The sequence below is a fragment of the Dermacentor silvarum genome, chromosome 1 (assembly GCF_013339745.2).
Source record: "Dermacentor silvarum isolate Dsil-2018 chromosome 1, BIME_Dsil_1.4, whole genome shotgun sequence".
NCBI lineage: Eukaryota > Metazoa > Arthropoda > Arachnida > Ixodida > Ixodidae > Dermacentor > Dermacentor silvarum.
The window spans coordinates 35,926,031-35,942,691 of record NC_051154.1 but is presented as its reverse complement, the minus strand read 5'-3'; the positions used below and the strand labels follow the sequence as shown (position 1 = coordinate 35,942,691).

The 16,661-nt window shown below is 44.6% G+C and overlaps 1 protein-coding gene across 2 annotated transcripts in view; it reads right to left on the bottom strand.

Moving 5' to 3' along the window:
- The window catches only part of LOC119460239 (huntingtin-like), a 155,053-nt gene that overhangs the window by 25,020 nt on the left and 113,372 nt on the right, over positions 1 to 16,661 (bottom strand). For both annotated transcript variants that reach the window (XM_049666594.1, XM_037721406.2), the window contains exons 40-44: positions 11,118 to 11,348; positions 7,841 to 7,969; positions 4,614 to 4,791; positions 4,441 to 4,503; positions 1,194 to 1,316 (exon numbers count right to left, since the gene is read on the bottom strand). In XM_049666594.1, coding sequence (XP_049522551.1) covers positions 1,194 to 1,316; positions 4,441 to 4,503; positions 4,614 to 4,791; positions 7,841 to 7,969; positions 11,118 to 11,348 — 724 coding nt within the window. The remainder of the gene's footprint in view (positions 1 to 1,193; positions 1,317 to 4,440; positions 4,504 to 4,613; positions 4,792 to 7,840; positions 7,970 to 11,117; positions 11,349 to 16,661) is intronic.

The window sequence follows — 16,661 nt, the reverse complement described above, 5'->3', positions numbered from 1 at the left end:
TGCCTTAAAATAGAGGGCTTTGAATATAAAGCAGAAATGAAGAATGCTTACGAAACTTCTAGGAATGATGGGTACTGGCTACTGCTAAGGGAAGTGTATACTACAGAATGATACCTGAGAAACTGGCGAACTTAAATCTCAAATCTGGTGCATGAGAGCTTCTAACAACAGCAGACTGACACAAGAATCCCAGCAACATTTCCGAGTATGGTAAACATACCCTAGTCCTTCCCTGCAGCTTTATGAAATCATTGCTATTCTTTGCATGGTTTCACGAGATCCTGAAACCAAAAGACGGCTATTGCCCCAATTCCTTAAGATGTCATGTCACAACCAATCAATGTCAGCTCGCAAACAGCAGGAGCCATGACCAGTGAGCACTGCGAAGGAGCAAGCAAATGCTAAGAAATAAAAACAAAGGTAACCCACAGCAACCATTGTTTTATCATGGCTGTTCTCAGATGTGCAAGTGGGAGAAAGTGCAAACATTCACACTTGGGGTCCGCCTCACGAAAACTGTGCCGTGTTGTGCAAGTTACAACCTATATACTGGGATGGCCAGAAAAGCATTGCAAAAGTACTGTCACACTATGTCAGCACTGACCAGCCTAGAATTGTGGAAGTCAAAAGCATTGCTTATTTTATATCACGCTCTACAGTTAAGAGTTCGCGAGAGCTCAATCTAGTTGTGAGCAGAGAACGTGGTGCATGAGTGGTGTAGTTCTGCAGTACAACTCCCTCTTTAGTTTCACTGTGTTGAGATCTAGCAACCGCAAAGCTAGAAAATTTTAGTGACAAAGTAATGGCAAAGTGAACTGTGAAGCAACCTAAAGGCAAAGTAAAAAGTAGGCAGCACAAGCAATGCGTCACTTGAAGAGCACTGCTCACATAACCGATATCATTTATTGGTTACGCTAGAAAGACAAAAGCATGCTAGAAGACAGAAAGGGAAGAGAAGCTTCAAAGTACACATTTTACTCATTAGTCATTACGGTTGCCGATACAAAATGCCTTTGAAAAATCTTTGTGGAAGAACATTCCTTTATGCACAAGGCATTCTGAAACCTTGTTAAAAAGCGTTGCATGGCCTGTGCATAACACTAATTCCAAGTAAAAAGAAAAGCCATTGTTGTTTAATCATCAACATTAAGCTACATCAGTGTATCAACAATAATAACCAGAGGAAAACTCACCTTTGATCACTCTGTGCAGGGTAGTTTTTATAAATACAGGGATATGAGCTTCCCTTCCTGAACGTTCCAACCAGCCCACAAGCTCAGCCATATGAACACAGGCCTGATGTACATGTGCATATTCTGTAGATAAGGAGTAAAAAAGTTAAAAGGCGATCTGCTGTTTACTGTGAGCATGATGTGACCCTTGCACAAAGACTGTGCAACTGTCAGCGTAGAGCTAGTTTCATTTTCTGAGTGAGAGATGGTGAGGAACTTATGTGATATTGCTGGACTACATGAAATAAAAATCTAGCTTCATCTCATTTAACTCTTTCGTTACCGCGCCTATGGAAATTGATAAATTTTATTGTCAGTATTTTTTTGCATTGTTAAATATTTCTGTTGGAATTCTTCTACTAGCAACATCATGCACCGTCTCAAATGACGACTGAACTATTTGCCACATTTTACAATTTTTGGCAGATTGGGGAGTCTGGAAAAATAAAACTTCAATGGGGGGGCATTGTTGAAACTAGCCTCCAGTGATCCTCTAGCACTCCTTCAATAAAAAGTAAAAAATTTGTGCTTTGGTTGACTTGGCAACATAACTTTTAAATGACAGCAGGGGCACTATAACGTAAAGCTATTCCAAACTTTTCTATTCCAATTCCGCAATCAGCTCACCACGATTGGTCAAACATTTTCGGGCCACTCCCGACTTCGCCTGTCTGTCACGCGACGTCACGAAAACCGCGATAGCTCCCCATCTGATATAACGTGTGCACACTGATTATACATGATTAAACCGCACAAAATAAAAATAATAGTTCCTGATTTGACGCCTTTTCACCATTAGCCCTCTGCTATTGGTCCAATGTTTTCGGGCTGCGCACACTTCGCCTGTCTGCCACCCGACCTCACAAAACCGTGAAAACTCACTGCGTGAAAGTGATGTGTACACGAAAAAAATGCATTAATATGCATTAATATGCCAAATAAAACTGAAAAGTTTTCTGAATAGCCAGAGACTGCCCCATTCCGAAAGGAATAGAAGCTGGCTGCCCGCCGATCGCTCAGGCCCTCGCTACTCGCACCTACCGGTGAGCATGTATTTATTTGCGTATGATAAACCTTTTTGCATGGCAGTAAAACGTTATCGAGCCCTTTCGGCACGTATACGACATCGCTCTGCCAACTCTTCCTTGCCGAGGATCCGTTTTAGCGGCCATTCTTATCCTTCCGTTGCATGCCGCCGCGATTTTCGACCAGCCACTGCACAGTAAGGGGAAGCGGACCAATCGGAGAAGCCGGCACCACCCTCTTCATGCGGTTATCTATTTTCATTGTACTGGCTCGGCCCCATCGAAACCCTCTTCACTAGAGCGTGCTTTTATCCCTCAGCACATCGACAGTGTATGTACAAATTATTACGAGCAATCCTTCTTGTTGTGTGGGGTTTTCACTCATACAAGGGCACGCAGTTGATTTCAGACCGACCTTTGAGCGAAGCTTGACTAGCTGGCTAATATCTTACATTTTGAACACCACCTGTGCAAGTGTCCATATTCATTACTGTACAATATTGTGCAACACTCCACGTTACTGTACAGCACTGTACAGGAACTGAACAACGTTGAACGCATGTTAGACAACCTTGCTTGCACAGAAAAGGTGATCGAACGCAATAATCAAGTATGAGAAGGCTATGGCGTGCTCCCTGATCTGACAACCATTGCTTCGCAAGCCTAAAGAATGAAGAACAAACCAAGTGCCAGCTGCAATGAGCAAAAACAAATGCTCCCTGTACAACAGGAACGTACACGTTTTCACACTTGCAAAGCTACTGCTTTCCCGCATAGCATGGGCATTACTATGGCTAGTACTAATGCCATGGAATCTTCATAGTAGTTTTTTTTGTGTGTTATGACTTACAAAAGTTGGGAATGAGGAACCAGGTGCATATTTCGTATATTTCAAATTTTGTTTACTCTCAGTACTTATACTAAAAATAGCTAATTATTACTTTCATTCGTGTTCATTGAAGCGCTTCTTTGAAGTTTCAGCATAACAATTCTAAAGAAAAAACACACCGCCCAAGCACTCCGTACAGATGGTTAACCAGCGAAGCTGAAACGTGTGGCCCCGGTGTTTAGCAGTGGGTTAATCCCGACACTGTATTGAAGCGTTTCTCAATTATTGGTTAGATGTTTGTGTTTCTTGTTGAACGCAAGCGCCAATGGCAGGTGGATGCTGCTAATTATGGCGCCGAGCTAACTTGAGATATCGAACGCATGCGACAACGGCGAACCGAGGAAGTGGCGTTGCGGGCAGAGCAGCGTCAACGTGGCAATGGCGGGAACGTGTTCACCGTGGCAAACGCCCGCATTCGGCGGGAGTTTCTCGAGCGGCACTTTGGCTTCGGCTGCGACGAAACGTCCACGTTGAAATCGCGAAGTGGAATGCAAGCGCCAATGGCGGGTGGATGCTGCTAACCACAATGCTGAGCTAACTCGAGATATCGAACGCATGCGACAACGGCGAGCCAAGGAGGCGAAACTGCGGGCAGAACAGCAACACTAATGGCGCTGCCAATGGCGCGCGCGCTTGGGTGCGATGTAGAGAACGACATAACTGACGGCGCAGCCAATGGAGACGTTTAACAAAACATGGGGTGAACGGTGTTTCGTTTCGCCTAGTCATATACAGCTTTCGCTGTAAAAATTGTCTGAGCAATTAACCCTGCTTTACATGTATTCTAAACACTAGTGATCAGGCTATAATTTTATGTATCGCAGAATACATTGTGACTACATCTTGAAATAAAAAGTTAAAGCTTAAGAGCACCGAAAATGAGCACATTTCTAATGATAACGAAAGAGTTAAGTGACCCATCACAAAACCCAGTCCAAACCCTCTAAACCTTAGAAAAAATACTGGCAAGCATCAGAGCACTTTAAAAAACAACTATTATTATACTTTTTTTTTTTATGTACCTGTGTTGGTTTCGCACATAGGGTGCAGATGAGTCATGCTGTATTCTATCTTGTCGGGGCTGCTCTTCAGCACATACCTACTCCTTTCTTGTTTTCACATAATGTCAGTAGTCAGTCAAGTTCAATGCTATATAGGAACTGCAGCTGCTATCTCATGCCAATTAAAAGTTTCTTTCCAATCCTATTTGCACAATTTCAAAGGTAACATCAAACATTTGCATGTCCCGACTCTACATGAATGCTTGCTGGCTTTGAATGTGTATCATACACACCTGGGGAGCTGCCTTTTGGCTTCCGAGGCGCTACCTTTACTGGGAAGTTTTTCCATCCTTTTACTGAAAGAAACCAAATAGGCCAGAGAAGTTAGCCCCAATAAACTGAATCCCAACAATAATCCCAAACTAAGAGCAGCAGCTTCCCCCTTTTTAACATAGAATGTACTCACAGTGATTGATAAGGTGATAGATGGCGGTTGTGATAGAACAGACCCAAGTCACATGCTTCTGGAGGCCAATGAGAGATGACAGGCTTGGGCTGCTCAGCACAGCATCCAGTGCTTGCAGAAACTCCTCCAAATGGTTGCAAGAAAAGTAGTCGGGAGTCTCTGTCATCCACCGTATGGCCTGGAAGACAAGTCACACAAGCTGAACGCTTCAAAAAAGACAGCCACTGCATATAGCACAAAGCAAATATTTTGTCAATGACTTTCAGTGAAAGCACTGTCAACCTAAACTCCATTTGTGCTAGCATGTCTTAAAACATACATCCAGACATTAATTAAAAAATTTAAATAATAAAAGAAATATACCGTAAAATTCCGAGCAAGCGCCCCCCCCTCAAGCAAGTCAAAATTACCGGCCAAGTTAAAGGGGGGGGGGGGGGGGGCGCTATCCCGGAACGGCACCAAAATTCAAGATGGCAATGACAAAAGTTTCCCGCAAAAAAAAAAAAAAAAAAAGAAGCGCAGTGGGAATGGCATAAAATTTTAATGAACATGGACTTTATTAAGCCAAAGATTTGTTAGTGGTGTTTATCACTCTCAAAACCACCAAAAGAAATACAGAAAGAGCGCATCGACGCTGCACCGCCGCGACCGGCGAAACGAACATTGGTTATGCAGCTTCTATTCCAGGCAAAATTATGTCCGCTAGAGTAAAGTGACGCCTAATGTTCACTTTATTAAAAACCATGTCCACGGTGAAACATTTAGCACTAATGAGAGTTCCGATACAAGTCAAGCTCAGCTACAGTGCATGGCTACTGACGGCGGACAGCGAACCGCGGCTCGGCCATGCTCGCATTGCAGCTGGTGGCACCGCAAATATCAGCATGTTTTCTTCATCGTGTGAAATTATTGCGAGGAGAGGGTAAAGCGGCAATGACGGTAACAAAACATTGCTGCTTGGGAGCATCGGCGGTTCGTTCTGAAGCGCCGTCTGCTACAGATTCGAAGTGCAAAACTGGAAAAGGCCTAGCGACCATATCGGTGGCGAGTGATTAGCAGCGGTGAAGCTGCCGGCGACGCCAGAGCGTAGCCGCGACCACTCCTTTGTCGCCGAGTGGTCACGTCGCTGTGCCGCAGAGAAATCCTCTGTGCCATGTGAGAGGCAGATCTCACCGTCGGCCGGCGGTCCGTGAACTACAGATTGCCAGCCGCAGTTCACCCCGATGCGCATGTGTGCCCACTGGGGTGCCCGGGTGCGACCATGATGCGATGAAAAGGCTCATCAGGGCACCCCGATGCGCACCGGTGCCATTTGCCAAATTTGCCATTATTTTCATAAACTGGATGTGGCAGGCCAGTGTTGGTGCGGAGCGGGGGGGGCGCTTTCCCGGAACGTCGCAGAAATTTGAAATTAGCGGTGAGTGCAGTTAGGGGGGGGGGGGCTCTTGCACGGGTGGGGGTGCTTGCTCGGAATGTTACGGTATATATATATATATATATATATATATATATGCTTAAATAATTAATTTCTAAACATCTTCCAGCTGTTTCCTTGTTCCATACACACCAGTACTGACAAAACCTTAAGACCAAAAAACATGTTCACAGCAACTCATTAAATGAATTCGAACTAAGTCAGCTCCCTACTGCCTTTTCTCTGCCTGCCAGCTTCCTTACACCTTTCTTTCGTCTCTCTGTGAGCCTCACATGTACTATTGTGCTCAGTTTGAGCTACAACGTGTGAGAAGCTGAGCTACGACTACAACCCACTGAGCTACAACTTGTGCATTGAGCTACAATGCGCAAGTGAGCTCTTTGCCACGCCCTTTCGCATTGTAGCTCATTCTGAGCATGATAGCACTCCACCTGTAATGGCCATACCGTGCCTCGTGTTTGAAATAAAATACAGCGGCTGTGTTAGGTGAACAGAAGGACTTTCGCCATGCTATACAAGCATTTGGAAAGAAAGGCCCTCTTTCATTTTCCATGTGTCTACAAAAATGAAGTGAAAGATTGCCTTTGGCAAAGTCAAATTGTTTCTGCTATTGACTCATCTTGACTGGAAATGCTTTATTCGATGCCCTGGTAGCTGCTCTCACACAACCTTTTGGCTGTCAAGGATTATGCCGGGGTGTCAGTATACATTAGCCAATGACAAATTATCCAATCTTTTAGGACTGAAACAATGAAAGGATTGTCCTGCATAAAACCACCGCTGCAAGCTAGTACCCTCTGGCAGAATTGAATTAAAGGAAGCACTAAAGATGATTTTATATTTCTTTTACTTGCTTTTGAAAATTTAAATCCAGATTCTAAACATTAATCTTTGTGGGTTTAAAAAAAGCCTGGTTGCACTTGCATACTACTGATGGCATAATATTACAAACCCATTATGAGTGAGGTGCTGTCAATATTTATGCCTGTAGATGCTAGTGGGGCCTTGCAATGACTTGGGCTAAGCTCAGCTTCATTACGTTGGTGTAGCTAGCTAGCTGGCTAGCCTTGCCAAAAAGGACGGTGGATGAGGAGACAGTTGTGTGTAAAGCACTTGGAAAATGGAATTTTCTCCGAGCGATGCCTCTCCTAAGTGCACACAGGAAGCCAGCATTGAAGATGGAATGTCATTTCTACATGCCAAGAAAGATGCCAGCTTACAATCTCTTTCACTTTACCACATTTGAATGCAGACCCCTGAGTGTGTTCCTCCATGCAAGGGATCATTATGCGGTTTCAAATTCACTTCCTGGCACAGAGTCAGGGCACCATCTGGTGTACAGATTGTACACTAGGGGAAACTGTACTGAAAAGAACCCAGCCCGAGTTCTGCATGAAGGCATTGATTAGCGTCACAATCAGCATGCTATTTGAGTGGACTGGTGCTATGACTTATCTGCTTTATTCGCTATGACATATCCGCTTTAGATGAATATGGAATTAAACATGCTTGAACTGACTTCTGGCACTGTCAACAAATCCATGCGTATCAATCAACCACTCGCATATTACTAACTCGTGGCTTTCAGCACTTCATGTGAATGCCAATAGAGTTGCTACAATACAAACAAAAAAGTGAAATTCACTTTATGTCCCTTTAAAAGAAGAAAAGAATTAACCGAAGTCAAATTATTGGCAGTCTATTGTATTCGCATTAAATTTGAAGACTATTTGCGTGTCATTATTATTCAAACAAGGAGGAATGTATAGGTGTAGTTAAGTGCAACACCCACCTCAGCGCAGAGCACAGCAAACCTGGCCACATCCTCAAGGCTATCAATGGGCATATCAGCAGCCAAGGCTGCCAGGCCATCCAGGTATGTGGCCACAGGTGGTGCAAGCCGGCACAGCGTATCCCACACCTGCACCATAATCATTCAGAGTAGACAGTCAAACACAGCGTCCAAAGCCGCACACTGCACTGACGCAGCACTTGCTCTCTAAGGTATAACTTCAAAGATCTATTGTATGACCTGTGAGGAGCACACACACCCATTTCCCCCTGCATACTCACGTTGGCACGATAACATGTTGCAGACGGACGCGTTGAGAGCTCGTGCAGGCACGGGAAAGGCGCACCACATACTCTCCCGGTACTCCCTTGCTCTCGCAATGCACGAGCCCTTCTTTCCAGAAGGGAAAGGGAGAGGGAAAGGTACCTGACGTGCGAGGAGGACATTCCTCTTGTGAACGTAAAAAGATATAAAAGAACATCACCGGAGCAGATGCTCTCTCGCTGGTGTCCCGACCTTGAACCCGACCAACGACTTTACGAAGTATCTGTCACAAGCCGTGAGTGGCCTCATTGCCTGACTCTCATGTGCAACAGGGCAAGCCTATTTATTACCTATTTACAGAGTGAACTTTCCCTCTGTAAGTGTTACTTTTTGCTCACAGCAATAAATATTGCTAGAGCTGATGCCGCTAGTTGCCTTATTTGTCTGAACCCAACGTAGCTACAATTACATGTGCTGCGGGTTGAGTAGTATACTACGGAACGACTGTGTGTGGCTAGATCCGGAGCTTGTCTTCAGCTCTAGCCGCACGCAGAGAATACCCCCACAGACTGAAATGCACTGACATTTATCATAGAAGCTAAAAGACTGCCTTTCATAATTACAAAATCTAGCATGAGATCTATATTTAAAGCAAAATTTCGAATTAAATTTATTTTGGCAAGAAAGCTGGGCAGAACTGTGGCACAGCATTGTCAATACCTATGAATATACACCATGCGATTACATATCATTGTAGGTAGGTGCTTCACTTATAATCAAACGAATTATATTAAACTGTTGCTATTACTGCTTGTGATATTGTGAACGCATTTCTGGCCCTAAGAAAATTTCATGCGGACAGCCACCATATGGTCACGAAGATTCGTGCAGCTTGATATGAAGGTGTTGTGCAGGGTCACAAATAAGCTGTAAGAAAAACTCGTAACTTTAGTTGCCGACACTGCAGCCAATGTGACAACTGGCTGCAAACCGTTGCGCAAAGCTTGCTGCTAATATGATCCTATAGGTGGCTCATCAGTGATCTGTCGCAAAATCATGCGTATGGGTTAGATTGACGGCCGCTGAAGAGGCGTTTGGGTCCCCGGTCAAACAGCCGGCAACTAATGCGAGCATGCGTGCCAAGTTCGTCTGTGTGCTCGCATGCACGCAGAAAGCTAAGCTCTGAAATTTGCGGATCTGCATGCATGAACACTGAACTCATGTATCTGATATGATGAGCATGCCTTCCGGTAGCTAATTGGCGCAATCTTTAAACAAGCTTCTGTGCTTTCCACACGCACTGCTTTTGTTGTTCTCTCTCTTCGTGCACCATTATATGTTTCGATCGGTCCGTTCGACCTGGTCGAACCTTGTACCATTAGATCTCGCGTGCCGTGGGAACGCTGCACATGTCAAGGCACTGACTACGGTTGGGTCATTCACCATAGGTACCGATTATTCGAAAGATTGAATATTCGAGACATTGAATAGTAGAGATTCGATTCCCGAATGGAATGATTAGAATGTTCACTATTAGATTTGAAATCGAAGATTTTAATATTCACACACTCCTCATAACTATAGTTGGGAATGTGTTAATGGGGTTTGAACTGTACATATAGTGTGATATTTCACACACTGAAAAATTATGTTAAATTGGCTGCAGCATCTTCAGAAGAACTGCTGCGCATTAAAGTGATTTTGGCAATTAACTTCTTGCCCTGTAAAAGACAGGGCCTCTTAAATTGCAGTTGTCAGTCAATCGAGTGCACTGATCAACACAACACATATCAATTGGGTTACAAAAAGGCGTTATAAAAACACAGGTATGGAGCACTCTACTTAATAATAGTCCCATTCGTTAGATAAGGTCACAAACACACTCAATTTTCTTTAGTACATCAATAGGTTGCATTTTTTTTTTCACGTTGGAAAGTGGAAACGCAATAACTTGTTACATTGCTCCACCAGGCATGACAGGTTTTAAGTGCAAGAAGCTGCAGATATGAGGGCCCTCATGAGTTTCATGGGGTAGGCTACTTCACTGCCGTCTGCTAGAATCTATAAGTAACTTTTGGCAAAGTGGTAAAGACACTTGACAATCCAGAAACAGGCCTTGTCTTTTCTTGTAGTGCCGAGAGAAGCCTGGCAGTAATTATTCCAAGTTGTCTTTGTGTCCATAGTTACTTCTTACTACAGTAAGATTACTAAGCCGTGAATTAGTTTTCTTTGGGTGTGTGCTGCACACTTGAATACACAGCTCTCTAAGTTTGTACTGCAGAAGTTTTTGTGCCACCCAACAGAGCTCTTTATTGTTGCTGACTGTGCAATCTTGTCTGTAAACATTATAAGACAACCAACAGCATAGCAAGTTTGGTCAAAAATGGATTATGCAACACTAGAAGGCAGGTTCTATATGCTTTACACACTGGTATGCTGAGAGCAGTGCGGGTAACATTCTTTTTTGGACAAGTGCCCAGGTTGCGACCCAAAGCACTCTTGTTTTTAGTGAAAAATCGCCAAGTGGCTGTGATGATGACTCGCTCGAAAATTTGTCTTTTTATATTTCAACTGTTTCCTAGATGTCTTCTATATTATTTTCTAAACTATAACATTATATAACCACCCGTGGTGAGAAGTAAATGGTGGAATGTGAAAAGGGAAGACAAGTGCCGATTTTTTAAAATGGTATCAGATATAAAGATCAATTTTTGTCTAGAATAGCAGCTTTGATGCTCTCAGATAGCTCAATAATAATTTCTTTGGTATGTCTTTAGAAGCAGCAACAAATGGAGGAGTACTATACACACCCCTTGGGATGAAATGGGGGCGAAGCATTGAACTTAGCCACAGACCCTTGAGGAATTTTACCAGGGCAATTTAATGGCTATTTGCGTCACTACAAAAGCCACTAAAAAATTCGCTGAGGCTTCAAAAAGGCCAACTTCCTAATTTAGCTACTTTTTTGCTAAGTTACCAGCAGTGGCTGCAAGTGAGCAGACTACTTTCGTACCTGTGTGTCCTCCAGCAGTGCGATAAGCCGAGCCTGATGTCGTGCTTCCCGAGGGCACTCAGCCACTGCTGCTGCCAAGAAGGGGTGGTGTGGCTGGGGCAGCTCAGCCACCAAGCGCCGGGTCTGGCCCAGTACACAAGCCCGCGCCGCACGATACAGTGCGGACTCGCCTGTGCTCGAGCGCTGGGCCCCAAGTCGCAGGCTTGCACACACCACAGCTGGCCCCACATCCTGTTACAAGAGGACCTTAAGCTGACACAAATGTTAAATTAAATTCTTGGGTTGTATGTGCCAAAACCATGATCTGATTAAGAAGCACATTGTGGTATGGGGCTCCAGATTAATTTTGACCACCTGGGATTCTTTGACGTGCATCCAATGCATGGCGCAAAAGCAGTTCTGCATTCAGGCCCCTATCGGAGTGCGCCTGCCGTGGCCAGGATCAAAGCTATGACCTCGAGCTCAGCAGCACAATGCCAAAGCCACTAGTCTACCATGGTGAATCTGACATAAATGTGGCATGCACACTGGGTCACCTGAAATTGACTGGTAAAGTTACTCATACAGAGTCCTCTATCCTTTCAGTGGAGCTTGTTAGGAGAGGAAGTGACAGATGAATGTTGTGGTGTCATGGGTGCCAAACAGAACACACAATAGAAGGGGACAGATAACAGCGCTACTCGCAACTGATCAGTTAAGAATAACGACATTGTCCGTACCCTTCTCTTGTGTGTTCTGTTTGGCGTCCTTGACACCACAATAAATCTGTACCAACAAACACAAATTTAAGTTCTTCTTTAGATGGATATGGCTTTTATAAATTTCATGCCTAAACTTGTGGCACTAGAGGTGTGATACGTGACCAAGATTTAATTGTATCTTCATGGATTTAGATTTATTTTGTGTACGAAGAGTCAAGAAAAATTGCCAAGTTGGGTTTTTGTTTACTTTTGATTGCAATTTCTAAAACAGTAATTAAAACCAAGCTAAGACAGATGTTCATGGCCAAGGCATGGCCAAAACATCTACATGTAAATGTGCTGTTTTTCACAAGTGTGCAATTTCTTTCTTAACTAATCCAGGTGTTTTATGTAACATGAACCACGCTCTATAACCCTTAAATGGTCGTGACAACCTCAGTTCGCCACGAGTGATCGCCACTGTTTGGACTATGAAAAGCCCTCCTCACAACGTAAATTGTGTAAATGATGGTAGACATTTTATTATCATCTCTTGCATTGAATTACATTTCTCACAATATTTGCAGACATACTTCTGTGTTATAAGGATGTTATTAAGGCATATCACATCAAGAAAATAAGCTATTTTAACCGTTCCTCTTGAAAAAAAAAGAGGCCCTTTAGGTATTAAAAACAAAAATGGTACATCTTAGGTGATGGAGACCAATGACATATTGTTCGTAGCCACCCTAAAAAAAAAAAAAATTATGGGGTTTTACGGGCCAAAACCACCATCTGATTATGAGGCACGTCGTAGTGGGGACTCCGGATTACATGGAGTAGTTGCCCTGAACTACTCAGAGCATTTTTTGAAGAGTGATTAGGTAGCTAATTATTGAAGTTCAGCTATGCACAATTTTAATTATTGATCTTAGGGCATTTGTTTGATTGAAAAAGTTGTAGACCATGCTCAGAAACACACAATGATGTTTCCATGATGTTATATTTTACGTGGTTCTTTTTTCAGGGTATTGAAGAAAGCCCACAAATATAAAAAAGAGATTGCTGTGCACTTGTGCATGTGGTTATAATATTATCGAATATCATAATTTTAATATTCGTATTCCATTCGAAATGTTAGAATATTCGGTCGGATACAAATATTCGAATCAGATAGAATATATTGCTGGCTGTTTGGCAGCAAAGACGGTTCTCAGCTTTTGTTTCTATCTAAGAATATTGGGTTGATATTGTGCTGAATTTTGCGATTTCGTGCTGCTAGCGAAATTTCGCCTGTAAAGCATACAGTTAAACTTGCTTATAACGAACCTCCATATAATGAATTCCTGGATATAACGAAGTTTTTCTATTCCCCGCCGTTACTCCATAGAAGCACATGTATTTGAGACCTCTATGTAACGAAGTGGCAGCGAGAGACCCCCACGATATAACGAATTTCCCCCTCCGACAACCTAGAGATTTCGCCCAAAATTTTGCAATTTTTGCGCGAACAGCAACCGGAAGCACCTTCTCTGCCGCGGCACAATGCGAAGCGAGCGCACGTGTGCGTGCGTGCGTGAGGCGGGCCTGCATCCCTCGACCCGGCGATCTCGCCGCCGCAGGCATGACCTTTCCCCCTCCCTTCATTCAAACCTGATCCTGCCGCTGGCTGCAGCTGGCATAGCACGCCAAGCCGGCACTCTCTCCTTTTCCAGTTGATGTTGCCGATGCGCTGGTACACGCTGTGACACATCACCCTCGATGAGCACGGACACGTGCTGTCAAACGCTGGTGGCGTGTGGAAGCGCGCTGGAGAAGCGAGCGAAGTGACCTTCGTGCTGTTGTCTATCGCTTCAACACAAACTGAGCGCCGAGAACACACAGCACGCACAAAGCTACGAGCCGCCGACGCACCTACACTGCTAGACTCTGCCCCAACGCAGATCGCTTTCAAGATACGGCCCGCGCGACCGCGCGCCGCCGCGCTGTACGCAGTTGATGCCAGAGTACAGTACAACGCTGTCCCGCTACCCCTCCCCCCTCGCTCCCTCGCCGGTGCCTCGAGCGCAACGAAAGAAGGTGCGCTTCCTCCCTGCTTTTCTTGCGCGCGCGAGATTCAGACGGGGTCGTCGGCTCCCCTCGCACGTTTTAACTCGCACATTCAGCATACGGCGCGCGGCGACTGCGTTATCGCCCTTGGACTTTATACGGAATATCTTTGAGCCAAAACAAATTTTAGGGCCACAACGCGTCATAGACACCATCTTTATATAGCAAATACAGATCTCAAGGGCCATACTTTTGCTGGCGGAAACCCAAAATACGTTATAGTTGTCGCCCCCAGCACTTTGGGCGGCCAATGCCATCGTTAAGCCACCAAGCCAAGCGACATGAAAAGTCAAAATGGCCGCTCGGGCCGGTGGGGGGTGGCAGTTTGCATCGTATGATGCGGGAACGGTCCCACAGTTGCGACGCAACAGCGGGGTTACCAATGCATTGGGTTCTATGGGAGCTGTGCCGGGACCGGCTGAAAACAACGTAACAGCCGGGGAAACGCAGCCCCCGGGAACGTAACAGCGGGGTTCTACTGTAACAATATACGATGCCATCTTGACACTCGCTCTTCGTTTCTGATGCCTCGCGCTTGTGCGAAACGACACGCGTCCACGCATCCAGTACCTGGTGTGACATTCCAAGGATGAGTGTTTCGACGAAAACGGAAAACGGGTGCGCGTTACAATTAAGGGCACGTTAGAATCGAGTAGATACGGTAAGCGTCTCTTTTTCGAATTTTCGTGCCGAACCTGCATATAACGAAATACTCTTTATAACGAAGTTTTTCGGGAATTTGTCAATTTCGTTATATCCAGGTTTAACTGTACTTGGCTGCTAAATGAAACTTTGCAGACAGCAAGGGTGCACTTTTTAAAAATTTTTCTTGCAATAGCCATTATATGGACACTCCAGGCACATGTCTGCCGTCGCAGTGAAGTTTCGCATAAAGTCCAAAGGCGATAAAATCGTCGCCGTGCACTTTATGCTGCACGTGGGAGTGAAAGCTTGCGAGGGTGAACCGGCGATCGCGGCTCAATTTCACGCTTGGAAAGGAGGAAAGCGGGGAGGAAGCGCCCCGTCTTCCGTCACGCGCAAGGCTCCGGGAGGAGAGGAGGGAGGGGGGGCATTCTACTTCGGGCTTCGCCTTTCAGGTAATTGATGCTTCGCCTTTCGGGTGAAACTGCGACTTTATTTTGTGCAGTGCGATGAGTGACGACTATCACAAGGTCACATGATGAATAAAGCACAGGCTGGTGAAGACAGCTAGTGGGAATTACTAAATTTTCCAAGTTAACATGAGCCAAATAATTTTTTTGTACAGTTAAACCTGGATATAAAGAAATTGACAAATTCCCGAAAACTTTGTTATAAAGAGGATTTTGTTATATGCAGGTTCGGCACGAAAATTCGAAAAAGAAACGCTTACCGTATTTACTCGATTCTAACGTGCCCTTAATTGTAACGTGCACCTGTTTTACGTGACCAAAAGAGAGGAAAAAAAAAATCCTTTACAGTACCGCGTACCTTATGCTTTCATACAGAAATACAACTATCGCTCAAGCTTTACTCCCAATACACTAAAGTTACGATGAACAAAAAGGTCCCCAGTTTTGCCCGAAAGGCGAAGCATCGATTGCGACAGCAAATTAACAGACAGCTATACGAAGTAAGGATAGTAGTTTTATCGGCCGTATAAACTTGTAAACATTCGCTGTTTAATAAATTGGTAGACTAATGCCGAAGCACACGTACTACAGCACATGGTCGAAGCTACGGGAGCTAGGCTCGAAGTGCGTAGGTGGCGGCCATATTGAAACGCCAATGGCGATATCGTAGCGTAAATTCAGGGTCGTACTCGATTTTAACGCGCAGGTAATTTTTGGACCCGTTTGATCGGAAAAAAAGTGCGGGTTAGATTCGAGTAAATACGGTAAGTAAGCAAAAGGGAAACAGACGGCAGAGCTGGAGGAAAGGTCACGCCCGCGGCGGCAAGATCGCCAGATCGAGGGATGCAGGCCTGCCTCGCGCACGCTCGCACGCACGCACACGTGCGCTCGCTCTCGCCTCGTAGTTGCTGTGAATTCGAGTGCGCCAAGCGCGCCGCCGCCGCTTTGCAACGCCGCCACTTCACATTCCGTCGCGGTGGAGAAGGAAGGTGCTTCCGGTTGCTGCTCGTGCAAAAATGACAAAATTTGGGGCGAAATCTCTAGGTTGTTGGCGGGGAAAATTCGTTATTTCGAGGGAGTCTCCCGCTGCCACTTCGTTACATAGAGGTCTCAAATACATGTGCTTCTATGGAGTAACAGCGGGGAATAGAAAAACTTCGTTATATCCAGGAATTCATTATATGGAGGTTTGTTATAAGCAGGTTTAACTGTATAACAGCTTACTAGTCTAGTCTTTTAACACTGACAATGTAGTTGCAATGTCCCAAAATAACAAATTAACCCAACTTGCTAATAAATGCATGTGCATATCATTATTCGATATTCGAAGCTAAGTAAATCATATTCGATTCGTATTAAAAAATTTTGATATTCGCACAACCCTAGTTTTGTTTAGTTGTCATCTAATCAAGACAAAGGTGTCACAGGAAGATGGATACTTGAAGTAATCAACAGTAGGTTTATGTGCCATTATTTGCCCACAGTTGATCACCGCCTTGTTTAGTTGTCAGTCCTGTGAAATTCTTTAGTGTGACGGAGGTGCAACTTTATATTAGTAGTTCAATTTATGTGAGTTTTCTAGTGGCAGTGTCTCCTGTAAGTTGTCTTCTCCCACAGGCAAAGAACTGCTACTGGGGGGACTT